General features: G+C 37.2%; 1 protein-coding gene across 1 annotated transcript in view; it reads right to left on the bottom strand.

The window, feature by feature from the left end:
• Positions 1-18,282, bottom strand: part of cdh19 (cadherin 19, type 2) — a 45,879-nt gene extending 27,597 nt beyond the window's left edge. Inside the window, exons 1-5 of the mRNA XM_072658557.1 lie at positions 18,192-18,282; positions 8,282-8,648; positions 6,334-6,628; positions 1,845-1,964; positions 665-832 (exon numbers count right to left, since the gene is read on the bottom strand). Of these exons, the coding sequence (XP_072514658.1) occupies positions 665-832; positions 1,845-1,964; positions 6,334-6,628; positions 8,282-8,491 (793 nt within the window). The 5' untranslated portion in view covers positions 8,492-8,648; positions 18,192-18,282. The remainder of the gene's footprint in view (positions 1-664; positions 833-1,844; positions 1,965-6,333; positions 6,629-8,281; positions 8,649-18,191) is intronic.
• Positions 18,283-22,570: the final 4,288 nt, after the last annotated feature.

The raw sequence follows: 22,570 nt of genomic DNA, 5'->3' as shown, positions 1-22,570 counted from the left end.
GTGTGTGGTCTGCATTTGCTGCATGTGGAGCAGTGGCTCTGCTGGGGATGTTGTGACACGTGGACATTTTTAAAAGTAAATGTTAAACTGAAATGAAATAATCTTTTTTTGCATTTTAGGCCAGATGAAATATTTCTTTTATTTTGCAGCTCAGTAGGGAAGGACTTTAGTCAGGGAGTCCACTGATGTCTGGCTTGCATTTAAAACAACCATACCTACATTTTGCCTGATCTGCTAGCCATGAGGACTAGTCACCCAACAGTCATCATGGGCTACAGTTCAAGTAGATAAGGAAAGCATTAAAGCTTAAATCTTATCTTAAATATCTAAAGCTTAAATGAAATACCACTTAAATGACCTGACATAAATTTCAGGATTATGCCATGCTCACTTCTGATTTAACCAGAATACACAAACAGACATTTATAGGACAAAGTCCAAATGCCCCTTTTTGATCTTTTTGGTCCCCAAAAAGAGTTCCTGTACAGCAATTCGCAAGGGTTCTGACTGGCTGCAAGATAAAGTACATCAAAATGTCCCCAAATTACCCCAGACAGTCTGAATTGTAATGGTATATACTAGATGTTAAATTTTACGTTCACTATTTAAATAAAAGAAGTACTTTTAGTCTGATCAGCTAAGAAAAGTACTGGCTTTGACTCACTATGTTGGAAGGTTGGTCCATTGTCATTGACGTCTGTAAGGGTGATGGTCACAGTTGTTGTAGCGCTGTAGCCTCCAGAAAATCCTAACATGTCTTTCACTTGAACCACGACCAGATACTTCTCACTTGCTTCTCTGTCCATGTTTGGCCATGAGGTCACTATTATACCTTAGAAGAAGACAAGAGAATGTTGTCAGTTTCCTTACATGTAAAAAGATGCTGTGTCAATTCAGTTGAATCATAATAAAGATCTGAAGAATTATACTAGAAAAAAGATGCTGTGTGAATTGTGTGGATCTGCTCACAATTCCCGCAGCGAATTGAGCGAATGGAGACCACCTAAATTTGGTGTACTGTGGTCTCTATCTGCAACACATGGAAAAAAAATTAAGATTTTATCTGATGTGCATTGGGACATCTTAGTCCCATGTCATAGATCTTAGTGACTGAGCCAAATGTTTGAAGGCACACTCAGATCAGCTAATTAAGTTAACTTTAGATTGATCAACCATATTTGGGACAAAAAAGATTACTTAAAGTAGCATTATGCAAGAAATGCTAACTCCTGCTCCTGGGCTCCCCCTACAGTCAGGAAGTTTAATTCACACTTTAAGCCACCCCTACATGACATGCTTTTCATATGCATTTCTGGACAAGCTGAGAGATACAGAACAGTCACTGAAAGTGAAAGAAGCATGTGGACTGAGCCAGTAGAGTTAAATTACAGGACTTTACTCAGCGTTATGCATCTCCCAGTTCTTATAGTTGTCCTGCTCACTTCATCAGCATAGCTTAAATAGTGTAGTTAGCAGCGTTCTGGCACAGAGTAGTAATGATAGAGATGCTATAGTCCTTACTACAAGTCACTGGAGCATCAATGTGATTTTGAAGCTGTTATGAGGCTAAATGAGTATGTGCTAATTTAGGCTTTCAGTTTGCATGATGCTAATTGGAATTTAAGCTTCTACTTCTTGCTAGAAATGAAGCAAACACTAAATATCAAATGGTTCTAGGTGATCAAATACATTCGGAGTAAGGGGAAATGTGTTTAAATTTAATTTGGCTAAAATTTTAATTGAAATAAGTTTAAATTTGTGATATAATATTATTTCACTGAGCCTAAGAAAAGTAAAAGCGGCTATGTTTAGAGATGCAAATAAAAAGCTATCTTGTCAGCTACCTGTTTTGGGCTCCACGGAGAAGTAGGGCTCTCCTTGCAGGATAGAATAGATGAGTTTGGCATTGTTCCCAAACATGGGGTCATCTGCATCCATGGCTGTCACCTGGACAACCGTGGTCCCTGCACACAGAAAGAGACAGGGTATACACATTGTCAGGGGTAGCCTTTGACTCATGTAAATAACCTGTGTGTGTGTGTGTGTGTGTATAAGCCACAGAGAAGGTGATGCAGGTGAGCGTGACAGTTGCAGGGTCTGTGTGACATTCTTTACCCCAGCTCTAACTCTCTCTCTCTCTCTCTCTCTCTCTCTCTCTCTCTCTCTCTCTCTCTCTCTTCCATGCCTCCCTGTCTATCTCTCGCTCTTTATTCTTCATCATTCCGCTGCCTTTTTTATCTCTCTTTCCACGTTCTTATCGTGTCTCCTTTTTCATTCTTTTTTATCTCTCTTTCTTTCAACTTCTCTGCCAGTCACTCTATCGCTGTGATTTCTGTTCCTCTGTTGTTTTTTTAGTCTCTCTCTCTCTTTCTCTTATGAATATCTTTGACTGCAATATTCTCCAGCGCAAGGCTATCCCTTTTTCTGTGTCCACGTTTATTTCTTTTCACCTTGCTCTCTCTTTCCTGGCTTCTCTAGTTTCCTTTCCTCTGCAGTATGATTTATTGCAATAAAGACATTATGCAGCTGAAACAGATTACGTACAAATTGAAATGGTAATGCGCATGCAATAAAAAGGCAATAGTAATGATAACAATATTTAGGCAGAAATAAATCATATTGCACGGATTCGGGCATATCATATCTCAAACCAATACTTTTAAGTAGCAGAAGCCACCCTCACAGTGAGAAAACCTGGACACCTTAGCATGGAGCAAGGAAAAAAAAACATGTGGGGAAATGATACAGCAGAGAAAGCGTTCAAAGCTAAAAAAGCATCATTTTGGTTGATTCAGTTCATTTTCAAATGAACCTCTTCATCCATAAACATGACATGCCAGCTCCAGTGCGCTGCTGCACCTGGAGAGTAAAATTTCAGGAGAGGGTTAGAATCATAACAACACAAGCTCTGGAATGTACAGTACATTTATATCGTCGCTGTGGTGCAACAACCTCTATCTCCATGTTTGCAGTTTTTCACTTCTATTTATGTTGTTTTGCAAATGTAAATAATGTGAATCTGGCAGTTGTTGTTTACAATGTATCACAGTTGTATGTTAAATGGGCCAATAGAAATGCTCCAAAATTACTTGGAATAAAATCTTTTAACGCTGACTTCTGTTGAAAGTTGCATCAGCCTTAACAGATGGAATCTGGTGTGCATTTTATAAGCACTGGTCTACAGGTAATTGTTATTGTTTGCTAACTGTTGTCAAACAAACTTGTTGTTTGCTGAGGTGCCTAGTGCCAGAACTCTGACTTTAGCAGTATTTTTCTGAACATAAAAAAACCAACAACTTCTCCCTGTAATGCAAGAACTTTAAATGGTGGTTGGTGGCGCAACAGATGAAACCGCTAGCTGCCGGTGAGCTATTACACCATGTGGGAGACCAGGGTTCAATTCCCAGTCTGAGTGACCGTATGCTGCGCTACACCAATAAGAGTCCGTGGGCAAGACTCCTAACACTACAGTGGCCCACCTGTGTAATACAAGTCACCTTGTAAGTTGCTCTGGATAAGAACATCAGCTAAATGCTGTAAATTTAAATGTAAATCTGACATAATTTGGATCTGGCCTTGAAGTTGTTCTTTTTCATAGTGTCAAATTCTTATGTTAAATTGATCAATAGCAATGTTCAAAAATGACATGGAATAAAATTGTTTACACAGATGTCCATTGAAAGTTATTTTGGAGTAACAAGATTTTTCCCTGACATGCCCTTTTTCAAATGGCATAGTTCTTCTATACCTTGCATCTAATTTTCATGATTACTGTTTTTTCTCCCAATTTGGAAGTGCCAATTAACCCACTCATCCAGAGCTCCTACTAGCAAAGCTCCTGATGCCATTTATCACATGTCTCCTCTGACACATGCAAGGCCAGCCACCGCCTCTTTTGGAACTGCTGCCAGGCAGCCAGCACAGTCAGAGGAAAGCACTGGGTCCCCAGCTCAGCTGAACCAGCTTACAGACGCCAACGTTGGCCAAGGAGTGTTGGAGGAGAGAGCAGGATGGCTCAAGATTAGAACTTGCCATGAGGCTACCTTCAGTGGCCAGAGCTCAGAGTTATAAGTAAGTTTACAATCTTGTAAATGGTAATGACAATGTCTTAAATTCCCATTCTTAGGAAAAAGAATGCCAACGTAAAATCAGCAATTTAGTATACAAAGTTTTTTAGATGACCTAATGAATGCAAACATTTGTGATAGCTATATTTATAACCTTTATTAACCTGTATTTCCTAGATAATCAACATGGTTATATTGTATTTGGTACAGTATTTGAGTAGCTAACTGTGTCTAGTGTTGGTCATTTGTGTTACTCTAAGGCATATTAGCATAAAGTAAGAGATGCCACCTTCTGTGTTTAAAGCTTAGAGGTATCTTTGAATTTTATGCCTCTTCAAACTAGCTGAGGTTTTTCTTGGGTAAATAGCAAAGCACTTTTGTAAGTCGCTCTGGATTAGAACATCTGCTAAATGCCTTAAATGTAAATGTAAATATAAAGCTATGATACTGTAAAATGGTCCTCAATGGGCTGATCCCATAGTTTATTTTAATTATTTACAGTGTTTATTTCTGACCATTGTTATTGGTAATAGTCGTGATTCAGTAAAACATCAACAGGGGAGCAACAGGTGCAGAAACAGCAGCTGCTAGTTGACCCTTGAGGCGCTATCCATCCTGGACATCTGTTAGTTCATACACTGATGCATCATCGTTATCATCTGGCCCCAAGACATGCAGGTCTGGTTTAAAGATGTTTCCATTAGTGATACACATTGTGGAGGATGGCACAACAGGTTACCACAACGTCTTCACCTCAAGATCTATGGTCAAAGTGGATTTTCATTTATAACAATTGCTGTCTTTAGTGGGTGGTCTTATTCTAACTTCACAGCTGCCAGTACAGGGGTTTCACTTGGGATTTATGGTTTGGCCCAAGCCTTTACTAGAAGAGTTATGAGGCATTAATAAAAATATCCCAAAAAGGCAGAAAATCAATAAGAAATATTGCACGCTGTTTGTTTAAGTTGACCTGTCTATTGATAGTTAGTTTTAGACACAGATCTAACGTGACTTAAATGTTCTCACACACATTTTATCATCTCCTGCTGTCTTCTTCAGCTTCTTTCCCTCCTTCCTCATTGTCTGTATTTAGTACAGTTTTTAATTAAACTCAGATTTACTTGTACTTGCTGCTAAGATCCTTGGATGAACTGGGAACATGTCACCTGACTGGCCTTCTGAGCTGCTGCCTGTCTTGAAAAATGTATTCATCTACAGGCAGAGGAACTGTGTTATGATCTTTATTGCAATTAATTTCACTGACGTTAACTCATAAATAAATTAAATCTGTGGCTACTAGATAAATTAAATCTACTACTGATGTGCTATGTACTACTGATGTCTTGTGTGAATATATAAAGCTGTCAATGACTTTATTTTTATCTCTTTGGCTTATTCACATTCTCGCTATCTGTGGGGTTTATAATAAGAACAGAATAATTCTCAATATTCAGCTATATTGGCCAGAACTTCATACTGAACATGGGTATCTCACCAGTTGCTGTATGCACAAACTTTGTTTACAAAAACTCTTCAATATTGTCTACCGGCAAAACCCCACACCTTATCAGCAAAAACAATCTCCATGTTCAGTATTAAACAAGGACTAGGAACAGTATGAGGGACACAAACAAAAATAAAAACTATCAATAATTTTCACAGAATGCTGTGGAATGACCATATTTGCTAGATTATTATTATATTATTATATATTATATTTGAAATGTTCTACCTTAAATGGTTCCAGCCTAAATGGTGTGGCATTTATACTTACCTAAATTACCTAAATGATCTAGGACCAGCTAGATCACTTTGTGTGAAACAGAACATTTAAATTTAAAAGTAATGTAATGTAATGCAGTGTTCAAGTAACATGTTTAACTAAATAAAGTACATTAATTTAGGGGGGCTGAAAAAAAATATCTAGAATTATTGTTTATATTAGTACTATTATTATTAGCTCAAAATGTACCTCACATGGCAAACAATGCAAATTACATAACTAAAAGATATTTTTTAAAGGAGTATCTAAACTCACTAAGAATTTGAAATGTGTGGAATATGTATGAAAATCTGCTTTGTCTGTACTTTTCTTTCATTGCAGTCCAAGGATTTCCTTCTTTCTATATTCTGCCAGATGCTGTAATGAATGAAACTCATCCTCTGTAGCTGTGCCACTGTTTCAGATAGTCCTTCTCTAGACTTCCATGCACATGAAAAAGATGAATCACACTTTGAGAAACATAGGCAACAGAGGCAGCCATACCTATCGGACTCATCTCTGGAATACTGGACACATAGGGCTCATTTATGAACTCCGGGGCATTATCATTGATATCCTGGACTTTGATGATGAACTCAGACTCGGGCTCCACTGGCTGACCAGTCCTCCGGTCAATAGCTTGGGCTTGGAGAACGTAGAAGGCTTTCTCCTCTCTGTCCAGGCTCTTTAGAGTATGGATCTCACCACTGTACTCGTCAATGATGAACGCCTCTCCTGCTCCTTCTCCAGACAAGATGTACCTGATAGCAAAGTCTCCTCTGTCGTAGTTTGATTTTAGCTAAGTAGAAAACATTTAAGCAGCAGGTCAATTACAGTAATTACAGTGGCTTAAATGATTGCAACAACAGATGCATTCCTAAATATGATGTAAGCTAAGGAAGCTTCATATTTTTTATTAATCATTTTATCCTAAAATTATATATATATATATATATAAATATATATATAAATATATAAATATATATATATATATATATATATATATATATATATATATATCCCAAAAGTATTGGGTGGGGCACCATCATCCTAGAGAACACAGTTACAGTGTTACACAGCTCAATGCTAGGGGTGTCATACCCCTATAGCCCATGACTGAAATTGGCATGAGGCTAATAGATTCATGTTTATCTGCTCCAGAGAGTCCTATTCTATAGGCAATACTTTTCTACAGGGACTAGACAAGCTGTGTGTGTGTGTGTGTGTGTGTGTGTGTGTGTGTGTGTGTGTGTGTGTGTGTGTGTGCATTAACACATCTTTGTAAGCAATGGGTGCAACTTAAAGTAGATGAATGCATTCATTAGAAGATGTGTCCACAAACATTTGGACATATAGTGTATTCATTGTAAACCCAAAAGTACAAAGCAGATGCCGGACAGACATTAGATAGACATCATGGGAGGTGCAAGCAAGTAGTATTATAAAATCAGACATGGTCCTTTTCCCCAGGGCCAGATTAAGGTTAATCCAAGAAACTTTCTAATGGTGTTTGATCACTGTGTAGAGACAACCTGGTGAGTACTGTTTTGGACACAGTTGTTCTAATGATTGTAATGTTATAATGTTTTTGATTTTCCTCAACAAAATAACAAAATCTGACTTTTAAACTTTTTAGAGCACATGTTTTACTTATGTGTACAATTAATGTGTTTTTGTTTTAATATGTTAAACATTTAATTTTTTATATTTATTTCTTTGTTTTATATTCATATGTTTTATATTTATTGTGGCTTGAGGCAGGTCATTAACAGCCCATAACATAATGTTTAGAATGTTTTTGGAAATATGAGGTTCAGGAATTTTGGAATTGTGACATTTTTGTCATGACAAGTTTAAAGCCTCTTCTTTGACTTTATACGTATTGAGTATAAGAGTAAATGTACACAAAGAAAAGTGAGTTAGAAACTCAAAGTATGCATTTAGCAGAAATTATTCCATATAGCACTAAACCGACTTTTTTAAATTTAACATGACAATATTGGATGCCAACTTTTGGTGCTATATGGAACCCTTTTTAAAAGCATGTCTAAAGTAGCACCTACATGAGGTTGAGCTGACATGGTTGTATATTTAACTACTTTATTTACTTTTTTATTTGCCATAATAAATTACAATCAAATGTCTGTAACATTACATTACTCATTTGTAATTAAACATGCCAATAATAATATAAAGGTTTATGTTCAAATTAACATTAACATTATTTTAACTTTTTAAATTATTTTAACTATTACTTTCTAATAGTGTAATTATATTTATGTACTCGCAGAATGAGCTCCTTTCATTAGATTAAAGGACCTCATTAATAATTAATTAATTAATTAGAATGTAGGTTAGCAAGATAGCCATTTATCTTTTATAAATATCTTATCATTTTCTTACCGTCATGAAACCAGTCAATCATAAAATTGGCGAAAGAAAAAGCATTTACCTGACCAATTACTTTCTGTGTTGGATCCTCTTCCTCAACAAACAGCTGTTTCCAGATCCATCCACGCTTGGCTCTGGGCCGGGGTACATCAAGGCCTTCAGTCAGCTGGCTGCCTCTTAGTTCATGTCTGGACATTCTTAGCTCACTCCCTACCAAACCAGGCATGATGGAGATCATGATGACCATTGGAAGAACAGAACAGCCGTCCATTGTTTGACCACTTCCCGTCTGCCCCACTCTCCCCTTTTCCAGATGATGTGGACAGAGCCCTGGAGCCAGTTAGTCTTCCATTAGAATACCGAAGCTGCTTGTCATGGAAACACTCCGAGAGGTTGTTGATGGGGAGACTGCGACATGGGATTTCATTCTATGGTTTAAAAACATTGAAGAAATAGATTAGTACAGAAGACATTGCTTTGACTTTGTTAACAATGATCTTGTGGTGAACGCAGCTGAAAAAGTCATAATTTTCCCGACCCAGGAAATCACTGGAGGAAACAAAAAACTGCCTACAAAAACCAGAAGCCAATTGCTGGGTGCACTTGGAATCTTTGAAGGGTTCCAGGAACTAAATGACAGCTTCAGTCCTCAAAATAGAAGAGTTTCCCAAGGCATTACACAGAATTTATGAGACAACACCACTTATTGTCTGTGGAGGGAGACTTCTTGAATCCAATCTATTTACTGAAACATGAAGTTCTCCATCTGGTGAATGGAAAGCCTTAATTAAATCAGCCTTTTTAAAGAGAGGAGGGGTGCAAAGACAGATGCAGTATGAGAAAAAGGATTCCCAGTATTACATATAACTGAAAAGTTATTCATTTTGCTATTTTTGCTAACAGCTTTCTTGGTATTTTTTCAGTATCTGAAATTTTAATAATGTACAACTCAATGGCAAATTTGACTTTTTTATTTATTTATTTATTTATTTTGCTGAAAAATTACATTGGGAATGAAAATATTAAAAAAACCTAAAATGTGACATGTATGGATATAATAACACATTTAATATGGTATGTTTTCTAACATAAGCAAACAGACCATTTAGCATACACAAAACCAATTGTTATTAGTAGTTGTAATAATAGCTTCATTATTATTATTATTATTATTATTATTATTATTATTATTATACATGCCTAGTATGTAAGTAACACAGAATGCAATTACTAGTTTTAGTATGTTTCTAACTACTATTAATACTGACTTAAAATCCTTTTGCAACATGAAATGTTGAAGTGTTTATATTATTTATGTTTCATTATTTTTTATTATTTACAACGTGTTAAGAATATATTAATGATTACATTATTCACATACCATTATTAATGACAAAGTTTAAATCATTTTAATATATTAATCACATAAGTAGTTCATACTTGGAACGGAAACATGTATTAATGCATACAAACTTAAAGAACTATAATAGCAGAACTAATAAGATAATCAATAATCATCAGCAAACAATAACATATTTATTTGCTATTTGTTGAGGTCTGTTATAAAGTCTAGTATGTTCTAAAGGCATGTCTGCATTCCCACTGAAGCACCTCTGTAAAAACAACCTAACGGCTTAAGGGGGGAAAAAACAGCTAGCTCCCTAGGAGCCTTAGCCTGTCCACATACTTATGTGTTTTTTTTTCTATTTCCTTAACAGACCTACATTCTACCGCCCTTGATTACCGGCCTCAGGGGTGTTTAAATCCAGAAAAGAATGTGTAATGTACACTGGTTGGTAGCCCCAAAGGACTGGATTGAAAACCCCTGGTTATATTAATGCGAGCAAGAATGATTTCCTCCACCTTGATTGACTTTGAATGAGAAATGGCCTGCAGCGGGTTGACATTACACACGCCAGAGTGGAATACCATTAGCATAGATACAAGAAGGATCCTATAACACACTGTTGGTATGGTAACCAAGGCTAACACATAGGGCAGCAGATGTTCATGCCACTGTTCAGACTTGACTAACAGAGCAATGTCACTGACTGTGTTTCGCAAATTCTATCTTCTGGATTCATATTCACATCACTGCTAATGTCATTTTAAGCAATAATGTGAAGGGAATATGAAACCATACATTTTAATGATTTCTGTTTTTTAAATAAAATAAATAAATAAAGACACAACATTGGTACTCTAGGATGTGCATTAAGTATGACAGGACAGCACTGCCATCTTTACCATAAGCTTTGATGTTGCTCAGACTAATACGACCATGAAACAACTGTGAAATAAATCATGGAATCTCAATGTGACCGAGCTGCCCTGCACATCTAAAAAGTCTCTGGAGAAACTATAATTTCTTTACCTGAAGTGAAATTACTATTTTAAAGTTCCAATGGTTACAATATTGTGTAAACTGAATTTTAACACTGTAATATTTTGAAAGCCCCTAAGTTTGAAAAAAATTGTGGGTGATTCTCCAGTGGGGGCAAAAATACAATACATAGCAATATTTTAATTTTAATTAGGTCAACGCAATGCCTACATATTTTAATTTTAATTAGGTCAACGCAATGCCTACATGCTTTAGATTAACGACCCACTGATGACTTTGCTTATACAGAATTAAATTCATTTATATATTTTTGGCACATTAGTACATTTAGTAATTTAAATTTAAATTCTCTAGAGCTCTATGCTGATATTTTTCAGATATTGGATGATGGATATATATATATACATATATATATATATATATATATATATATATATATATATATACTGACTGATTGATGATTGAAAACAAAAAATGAAGTTTGTCATTTTATAAATGATTAATTCTTGCAAGAACTGAATTAGTGATGTGAAATTAAGTTCTTCAAGCAAAGTTTGTCTTCAGTCCAGATTGACCTTCCTATCACCATCTTTCTTCAATCAAAGGCCAACATGTGGCCTCCAACACTGGAAACTCTTTCAAAGTTAATTATCTCCCACAGCCATGACCAGTGCAACCTCGCACAATTACAGGAAAATATCAAAACCTTTCTGCTTGTCACCAGGGGTATCATCAAATCTTTCTGACATTCTCCTTTAAAACAGTCTCCCCAAAAATATCTATTAAAATCATTAATCATGTCAATGCGACACATTTGACTTTGCTTGACTGCACCAAGGACTGCACCTTCCTCCTTTATTACATCAGATAAAAGAGCACGTCTTAACTCGGGCTACTACTTCATCATTTCCTCCCTACACATGCCATGCATTCAAATCATGGGCAAATTTCTACTTAAGACAAATGAGTTCATGTAGGATGTATATTATCCTTAAAAGTCCTCTGTCACCAAAGTTTGTTCAAGTAGATGGCACTCAAGAGGAATAGAGTATTACTCATTTCCTTTCACCTAAGTGGCACTGGCAATCATTAGGATATGAGCAGCAGAACTTGCACTATGTGTGCTAGTCGTGTGATAGCTTTGCTAATAGCATTGAAGGGGCCTGAACTGACCGTGGTGTTATGGGCTTTGCAATTAGTCAAGTTTGATGACTGTGTAATTATGATTGTTTCATCTTGTGGATGTAAGTTGCCAGTCGAGCCCTTTTGCACCATGTCACAACGATAAAAATCAATTACCGATGCACAATTTCCTTTTTGAAATTGAATTTGCTTTAGAAATGGGAGCGAGGGGCGTATGTCTTTGTGTGCGAGCTGCAAGTCTCTGGGAAGTGCAGTTGTATCCGGCCGGGCACAGGAGTGACATTCCAATTAGTGGCTAGTGAATCGTGAGGTAATGACGAGCTCTCATAAGGCTGCCATACGCCACAGTCGAGTGCCACGGGCCAAAGATACGGAGCTCTAATGCTACTAACATCCAATCTGCTGTCGGCACCTTACATTACATTAGCTAGCCGCCTAAGGCTCAGTGCTGAAATGCCAGGTGGAAATTTTGGAGCAGGCAAAGACCTGCAAGCAAAATGGAAGTGTAGCTGGAATTCACAACCACCTAACAAATGACACAAATGAGCTTGAAAACAGTCTTATTATCACCTTCTCTTGTCTCAGGTTGTCAAAAAATGGTTCTTTGGAGCGATACATGTACTCACTGAAAGAAAGATACATCTTGAGTATGTTCCAATGAAACCTTTTGGCTTCTTTATAGTCTACATGGCATACTTGGCACAGAACCAGCATATTTTGGCTAGAAAATACAGAAAATACAAAATACATAAAAAACATATTTCGACTGCATTGCTTGGTTAAAGATCATGTTCTTCATTGCCCAAAGACCCACTGTTGTCATTCATTTCCTATTTTTTTTATTGCTTTAGATAGTTTCTAGATTCATATGTTCAAGTTAAGAACCATTTAGGTTATGTTGAAGTGTTGTAGTGTTCTCTTTTACAAAACCACGTTCATACTTAGCCTGGGAATCTGTTAATAATCCTAAGCATACATACGTGTATACACCTAAACCGGTATAGTTCGATTAAGGCTTTTCCGAATACAAAATCTAGCCGACTGAATAAAGTAATCTGTTAAACAGAAGAATAATAGCCATGTAAACATCTGTGACTTATTAAATTCCCAATTCAAAAGTTTAAGGATGTTCTTCACATCTGCAAGGCAACAGCAACATGCCTTATTACTGGAATAGGGACTCTAACGGTTTGTGTCCACTGCATATGACATTCTCTGTCTTGTATGTTTGAAGTGGATGGAGAATTCCATGCCACGAGTAGTGGACACATACGGTTACAGATTTTAAGTGGAAATTTTGCTTCCACTCAAAATCTGTAAATTTCATCATTCCTTTGGTATGACTGATACTCTCTCCCAACTCTTGGTATTGTGCGCTTTCATCCAGAGGTTTTGATCATTGGCAGTGGGACTGGATAGCTCATGTACCTCAGAATGTAGTTGGTTTAATAAGTAGATGTGAAGGACACTTTCCTGAGTCATTCAAGCAATAAAAAAAACACCAACTGAAAACTGAGTAACATAGTGCTACTCCTCTTCAGCTGACTCTTGTGATGCCCGTTGTCATGGTAATGTGTACACTAGATTGTACTCTGCACATGCACGTCATTATGGATTGGATTAAGTGGAGCGTGCATGTAAACTGAGATTTCCATCAGACTGTTGAGTAGCATGAACATATAAACACCTCTTAATCTGAAATCAGAATGATTCTTTGATTGTGATCTTAGCCATTGATGGATTCTATTGGTGGTCTTCACTGAAATTTGATTGGCAACTTCAGTGGCCACCTCGGATCTGATGCGAAGCTTTTCCATTTGAAATCACGGTCCTTTTATTCTCTAAAAGGAGAGAATGTGGACAATGTACTGGAATTTTTACTCAGTAAAAAACACAGACAAACACTGGGGAGTTGGAAACTATTGAATCTTGAATTATAACAAAATGTCAAAAAGACAATACAAACAAAAAGTTCTATATTAAAGCTGAGAATCAACTCCAACCAACAGCCTGGCTTTATTTTCTTGTCAACCTGCAGTCCATGTTCTTTCCAAAAGCACTGTGCTCATTGCACACATAGCTCAGGACTTGACATCTATTCTTTAGAAGTAATGAATCAGCCCTGAATTACTGCAGGCCACACACAGCCTGAAACAGACACTCAAATGCCATCTACAATATGAACACGTAAAAGTCTATGTATTTGTAGCTGCAAGCTAGCCTATCACAACGTTCTATACATGGAAACATTTATATTCTGCCAGCATTTCTTTTATGTCGCGCATGCTTTATGTATCTTTGTAATAAATCCAGACTGCTTCTTTTCCTCAGATCTAATGAATGTGCTAAATGCTTTGAAATACAGTTGGAGGTTACAATATGTTTCTGAAAGTTAGATTCCGATTTGTAAAGGAATAATGGAAAAGATTCAAAAGCACACCTGGAAAGCAAGTCACAAATTCAGATGGATCCTTTGTGGGTGTTTGGGACATATCCTCATGTAAATGATCTTATTTTTCCCCCAGACACCTGTCCCACAGCTAGTCACTCATCTAGAGTTTAGCACTGTTTAATTGGTCATTGGGGGGCCCATGTTGGGACCGGTTGTTTACTTCATGCATCACAGGAAAATGACACCTTATTTGAAACGTTTAACCATCCATATGCACAACACACACACACACACACACACACACACACACACACACAAACACACACACACACACACACAAACACACACACACACACACACACACACACAATAAAGCAGTTATTTTTGTATTTCCGAGAATTTTAAATCAGACATAGGAACACTCCTTTTATACAGTCATAAACACAAAGATTCAACACTTTGAATGGACAGAAGCAGCTGACAGATCCATGCCATTCTCTAGATGTAATGCCCAAATGAGGACCTCCAAGTTAGACGTTAGATTTCTTAATAACATAAATGAATGGGGTTTTTGTTTCTTTCTTCTTCTGACACAACAGATAACACCACTACCTGCCAGTGAGCTACCATACCACGTGGGAGACTGGGGTTCGATTCCTGGTCTGGGTGACTATGCTGCACTACACCAATAAGAGTCCTTGGGCAAGACTCCTAACACTACATTGGCCCACTTCTGTAATACGAGTTACCTTGTAAGTCGCTCTGGATAAGAGCATCAGCTGAATGCCATAATTGTAAATGTAAATGTAATAAATGCCAGCCTTCCCACCTGTCAGGCCACCCCTATAATCTGCTTGCTCATATGAAGCATCTTCATTTTGATCAAGTTGATTAATCTGATTAATTCAACATCTGTATTGTGTAGGATAACAAGGCACTGAGTAGTGAAATTATGAAATTAGGAGCTCAATGGCATGTGAAAGGGCATTTTATAAGACAAAAGTCAAATTATACACTCACCAAACACTATATTAGGAAAGCTATACTACTACTGGGCAGGTCTCACTTTGCACTAAAACCATCGATTCTTCATGGCATGGTTTCATTCCTTTGAGATTCTGGTCCACGGTGACATGATTGCATCACATAATTGCTGCAGTATTTTCAGAAGCAGTTTCACGCAGAGAATCTCCTATTCTATGACAGAAGGCAACTGAAGAACACTGAACTCACTGTCACATTCATTATAGTAGTTTAGCACTTTTGCTTTGTGGCATTATCACACATTAACTTTAGAAGATGGATAAATTGTGGTTATGAAGGAATGTACATGTTTAGCAACACTACAGCTTGTGGGACTGAAACTTAGTGTTAATATGCTCAAAGTGCGCCAAGAAATGATTTCTCACAACATTACACCAACATTACACTTATACATACCCACCAGCCTGAACTGTTGACACAAGGAGACACAGATGTGCTGTTAGCACCAAATTCTGACTCTACCATTTGTATTGCTCAGCAGAAACTGAGATTCATTAGACCATGCTTTAACTGTCCGAATTTGGTGAGCCTCAGTTTTCTGTTCTTGACTGACATAAGTGGAACTCGACATGGTATTCTGCTGTTGCAGTCAACAATGTGTTTCTGTCTGCTATACTGCCACTCACCCAATGTTTTTTCTTTATTACACCATTCTGCATAAACTCTAGAGACTGTTGTGCTGAAAGTTCCAGGAGACCAGCAGTTACAAAAACACTCACATCAGCCTGTCTGGCACCAACAATCATGCCAGGTCACATTTTTCCCTCTTCTGATGGTTAACGTGAACATTACCTGAATCTGCTGGCTCGTATCTGCATGGTTTTCTGCATTACACTGCTGCCTGCACACATGTGGCTGATTAGATATTTGAATAAAGGTATAGGTGCACAGGTATCAATATATAAAAAGGCTAATATGATGATCAGAGAGTGAGTGAGAGATAAGTAAAAGATGAAAGAGCTCAGCTGTCAGAAATTCTCAATATTAAAAATAAAGGTTCTGAAATGAAAAGGTACTGTTTGATCTAAATGTTTTTCTTGATGGTAATGATATTTAAAAAAATCCAGTTAGCATTCAATTCTTGTTTAGTACAGAAACAGAACTATTGAGATTCGTTAGTGACCTCAGACCTCAGTACATGCTTTTTCTACCTCAAAACTTGACCACTGCACTGCACTATGGTAATGATGTTCCAGCAGGAACCGAATTTAAGGAAACACCAACTAGTTTAAAATGCTGCAGCCAGGGTCCTTACTAAAAGTTGAACATTTGACATTATCAGTCCAGTTCGACTTCCAATTAAATCCCATATTAATAAAAAAAAAAGGTAAGAATATCACTATTGACCTAAACACCCTCACATGTTGCATAGCCTTACTCCCTTAAACAGTCTGTGGCCCAAAGGATTTATATATTACCAAAAAATAGCCCAAGAAGTACAGAAGTCCCTGTGGTTACTGAATAATACACCTTAGTGTGTATGAAGCCTTGCTGTGTTAAAATGTTAAACTCAAGATAAAACAACAATTCTCCTGTATGTGACTAGTAGTGAGGGGTTTGGTGTAATTCTGAATTAAGCACAATCCTTTCCATTTGTTTCAACATGTTAGACAATACATTGATCTGCATGAAGCCAAGAAAGAGTTACATGTTTTTGTTTTCTTACAAATGAATTATTGTAACTTAATGTTTACTGGGCTGTCAAAAAGATGATTGATAAGTTACAGCTCCAGGACATATCACACCCACCCTCACAGTAGTTTCCAATTTCGTTATAGCACCAGCATACATTACAAACTCTGTTTCTGTGTATTTCAAGCTTTTCTTTGTTTTCAGAACTGCATGTTGGCTTAAAGTAACAAAAGCTAACAAGAGGAGAAGTGGGAAAGCAGCACTTTTGTTTTTATGCAACAAAGAAATTAAAGAAATAAAATAGCAGCTGAAGACATATTATTATTAATTCATGACTCCTTTGATTTTACTTACTTTTCTTACTAATATTGTGGCTTGTATTTTCTGTTACTTTTATGCATTCAAGGGCAGTTATTGTCTTTTTCATTGCTATTTCATGTTGTATTGAACTATTTCTTTTTAATTATCTTATCTAAAATTTGTATATTATTTTACCATGTTCTTACCATATTTCAAACTGGCATGATCTTATTTATGCACACATTTTCTGCCACATTTTGTCTTTTTGTCCTTTGTGAAGCACTTTGAGCAGCACTGGTGTATGAAGGGAATTATTCTAATCAAGTTTGCTTTATTTTAACTGTTCTTCTTCTTCTTCTTCTTCTTCTTCTTATTATTATTATTATTGTTATTGTTACCTTTTTAAACTGAACATCTCTGAGAGTTCTCAGTTCTAACGTTTGTGATAGGCCCTCTTAACTCATTAAATTCTGCTGTCAGGAGTTCCAGCATGTATGTGATGTCTACACGGACCTTAGTAAAATACATCAGTGTGTAGAATTTCTTTTTTCCTTTGTTTTTCAGAGCAAGCTTACTTTAGATCAGAAAGCACTGTGACTGACAAGGGGATCATAATGCTACTCGTGTACTCTACTCGCTACTCTTTTTCACATCAGGCTTAAAGGTTTAAAGGGCCATCTATTAGTAAGGTTTAGGGAAGCCGACATTAGACATAAGGCATTACTTCATAGAACCATTCTGGCACTTTATTATTTAAGAGTGTGTACTTTAGATGCAACTGCAATATTGTTTCATTATTTAAAGTAATGTAAGTACATTTTCAATGTGTCCAGGTAAAAGAAGACCCAAATGATAGAAGCGTTTTTTATTTTCTTTTAGTTTCTCTTAAGCTTTAGAATAGCGAGTTGCTCAAACACTATGGAACTTATTCACCAATCATTAATACAAAGACATTTTCCACTTACACAACAATTCTGTACTTTAAAAAAACATCATACATCTCACATAGACTTTTTGTTAGGACGTTTCTCCAGAACTAATTTAAGAAAAGTCTTAGAGGTGAATGGTGAATGAGGTCCAATATTGTTTTACCAAATGGGATTAAAACCAACTCACCTCAGTGTTTGACCTCTCCTTTTTCCACTCCAGTGTGTTAACCTTTAAGCTGGCCTAGAACTGAAAAACAGCTTGACCAAAAGAACAGTATGGTTGAAGGCCAATGCCCACACGGCTCACAATGGTCAGCTCCATCCACTGACGACCTCTCCCTTTCTCCTTTCTCGTCTATCCCTCCTTCTTCTCACCCTCCCTTTCTCAATAACTTCTTGAAGAGAACAAACAGTAGTGGTATTGTCTGCCTCCCCCCCATCTGAACCACACTAGCAACACACAAGCCATTATTTTCCATGCAAACAGCTCAGCCTGGAATACAAATGGATTTCTATCCTTCTTTGCACCGTCTCTCTTGCTTGCTCACTCACACACACACACACACACACACACACACACACACACACACACACAGAACACTCTATCTTTCTTTCTCTCTGTTTCGTCCTGTCTCTTGGCTAACAATAGGGCACTTATTAGAATCTTGCTGGCCGGGTACGGATTGCATCCATCAGAGGAAACTATTTCGGAGGGTGATAAGAGGGAGACAGTCTGTTTTTGACATTTAGACTGGAGGAGAGGGGCCTCTAGGCAGGCCCGGTCCTTCGTATTTGGCATAAAGAGACGCGACCCCCTTGCGACCCCGTGTCTCAAATCCATTAAAGGTTTTTGAAGTGTAACGACTCACGAGCTCTGCCAAGGCTCCTTGCAGGCAGCCAAAAGCAATGGTTTCTTTGAAAAAGGGGAAAAAACTGTGAATAATTGTGTTTGGTAATGATTGTGATTGTTCCGATTACAGCGTTTTAAAAAAAAGTCTAGACCAAGTAATGATTACACAAAGCCTTATGGGAGCTGCCACAACACCTGTCTATCTATCTATCTATCTATCTATCTATCTATCTCTGTCTGTCTGTCTGTCTGTCTGTTTATTCATCTATGTTTTTATCTGTCTACACATCTATGGATATATCTTATATGGAAAAAAAAGTATTGGGACACCTACTCATGCATTGTTTCTTTCAAAATTAAGAGTATTTTTTTAAAAGTTGCTTTTGTTGGAGTAACAGCCCCTACTGTCCCTCAGAGAAGGATTTCTACTACATTTTAGAGGAGCAGTGTTGTGAGGATTTGATTGCATTCAGCAACAATAGCATTAGTAAGGTCAGGATTTTGGATGATCACCACCCTACCTCATCCCCAACTCTCTAAATCATCCCAAAAGTACTGATATAAGGCATGATGCCAATAGGTTTATGATTATCTGCTCCAGAGAGTCTTATTCTATTGGCAGTAACTCTCTACTTCTCTTCAGCTATTAAATTCACTTATTTCATTTGCACACACACAGCTTGTATAATCTCCATAAAGAAAATAAAAACTTTGGCTATATTCTATATATATCAAATCTTCATTGCAAGGTACTAAAGACATACCATGGGCAGCCCAGCCAGTCACATACTTTCTATTTACACATCAAATAACAACTAAACAACTAAAATAAATGCTTTCTTTATGTCATTGCTGGTTTTTAGATGAGAAACACCTCCTGAATTTGTCTTGCAACTCACACACACACTTAGTCAGTCATGTTTATCAGGCCAAAGATCCTCCGCAAGGACATGCTAGTAGCATTCAAGCACCTTTTTGTGCTTTATAAGAATGGCACTTTGTTTGCCTATTCAGTCTTTTTTGCTGACCAGTTTGATGATTGCTTAACCACCTAGCACATATCAAACCATTTAAACTGCTGTCTACATTGTTTACATTCAGTAATATTATGCATATGGTTAACCTTGCTCTCCCATTAAAATGAGACATTTACCTCAACAAGAGCCTAAAAGTTCAGCAGTTTATCAGTCAGTGATAGGAACAGGAATGGTCTAGTTGTAGTAGTGAGGACGTAGGCCCCTGATGTATTGGCAGTGTGCTTTCCTCCCAGCAAACAGAGCGGGGGATTTGTCATTTGTAACTGCAGATTAGTTCCGTCTGTGAACTCGCCGACTCCCGTTCTGATAGCGTATCAAACAGAGAAATGTCACGGGCCTGCACTGTGACATTTCGAGCCCCCGTTTTAGAGCAGGTCTAATTGAGCCTCCCTTATTATAATGATGGAGAATAGGCCAACAGTCCAGAGAGAGAGAGAGAGAGAGAGAGAGAGAGAGAGAGAGAGAGAGGGCGGGGGGGTAGCACTCTGCAGTACAGCCAGGGGAGGAATTGTATTTTCTCCTTCAAACAAGTAAGAACACTCCCTATCCACCCACCAAGCTAGGCACTTAATAGTATAGTATAGTATATGGGTGTATATACAGTGTAACCTATAGACTAAGCCCCGGTGTACTGAGATTGAGATATGTGTTATACATACACACACACATACACACACAGAAAAATGAACATCCAATTCAGCTGCATACATTTGGGTCGGTGGGAGGTAGGGGTTTGTTGTCGAGTGGGCTGACTCAGTTGCATTCAACTGATTCTCTATAAACACAAGGCTACATGATGGAGTAACCCAGAGCCAGTGTAGCAAACTACACATAGAAGCACAGTTTAGGCAGCTACAATGCCAACAGGAGCACACAAAATCTGTACATATACCACTATACATATACCCCAAGAAAATCCTAACATTTGAATAAACATATTCTTACATATTTTATGATTCACAAGAAGCTCCTATTCACTGTGGCGCTATTTTGCCATATACACACAACCCAACCTGTCCAGTACTCAAAGAAGAATAGAGAAAACAACAGCGAGACAACATTCAGCCTTTCTCTGTTATAGAGATTATAAAAAGGCATTAATGGACAGAAACACCTGAACAAACAGTAAGACTTTCACATTCTACTATGATTTGGGTTTGGATGTGAGTTTAGGTTAAGTTTAGGTTAAGGTTAGGTTAAGGTTAAGGTTAAGGTAAGGTTAATTTTATATTTTTGTTAAAGTTAAGGGTTAGGGATAGGGTAAGGGTTGGGTTAGGTTTACGTTAAGGTTAGGGTTAGGGAAAGGGTTGGGTTAAGTTTGGTTATGGTTAAGGTTCAGGTCAGGGTGAGGGTTAGGTCACGTTTAGGTCACGGTTAAGGTAAGGGTTAGGTTAAGTTCAGGTTATGTTAAGGGTTTAGGTAAGGGTTATGGTAAGGGTTTTGCTTAAGTTTGGTTAAAGTTAGGGTTAGGGTTAGGGTATGGGTTAGGTTAAGGTTAAGGTTAAGGTTAAGGTTAAGGTTAGGGTTAGGATAAGGGTTAAGTAAAGTTTAGGTTATGGTTATGGTTATAGTTAGGGTTAGGGTTAAGGTTAGGGTAAAGGTTAGGGTAAGCATATAGGTTAGGGTAAGGTTAGGTTTAGGATAAGGGTTAAGTAAAGTTTAGGTTATGGTTATGGTTATGGTTAGGGTTAGGGTTAAGGTTAGGGTAAAGGTTAGGGTAAGCATATAGGTTAGGGTAAGGTTAGGTTTAGGATAAGGGTTAAGTAAAGTTTAGGTTATGATTAGGATAAGGATGAGGGTTAGGTTAAATCTAGGTTATGGTTAAGGTTAAAGTTAGGGTAAAGGTTAGGTCAGATTAAGTTTAGGCTATGGTTTAGGTTAGGGTTAGGGTTAAGGTTAGGGTTAGGTTTAGTATAGTCCACACTTGGAGCTTAAATTAGATTAAAGTGTAGAAGATTAAGTTTAGGTTTTGTTTACGATGCAGATTCTGGTAATAAAATTACACTGACTGCTTTGTAACACATTTCATTTAAAACCAGGCTGAAAATACTAATATCTTAAATGTGAACATGCTAACTGACAAATAATATTCAGCAATTCAGGATTTAAGTTCTAATATTTAGTGTAGGACTCACTGACACCAACATATAAAGTTTCAATTTTACCTGAATGTCTGTTCAAAGCTTAAAATATCTGATCAAGTAAGAGCTTAAAATTTTATGCTAATTTACTAATATAATATACAACTTAACATACTAACATACTATATAACTGAATTAAGAAAACTGGAATATAAATAATGATGTCATGTTTCTGTTATCGCTTGTTTCTGTTATCTTATGAGTGCCTTCATAAGGTTGTAATGCTGTATAATATTAATATTAGTCAACAGCTTTGACTGACTGAGAGACTTACATTGAATCCAACATGTTTAAGAATTGATGTGGTTCAGCTCAATTCAGAACCACCGAAGAGCTCAGTGAGTCTGACTCAGCTCAGAGTCTCACTAATAGGGAGCCACTAGTGGTCACATTTACACATCACACACATACATACCAGACTACTGACCACAGAGCGAAATAATAGGTGAATTCAAAGACTGGTTCACTGAAAAGAGCTGGTTCAAAATAACCCAAACCCAAACTTTAACCTCAATACAAATCTTAATCCTAAACTAAA

The sequence above is a fragment of the Salminus brasiliensis genome, chromosome 1 (genome assembly GCF_030463535.1).
Source record: "Salminus brasiliensis chromosome 1, fSalBra1.hap2, whole genome shotgun sequence".
NCBI classification, from domain to species: Eukaryota; Metazoa; Chordata; class Actinopteri; order Characiformes; family Bryconidae; genus Salminus; species Salminus brasiliensis.
This window is presented reverse-complemented; position numbering and strand designations above follow the sequence as displayed.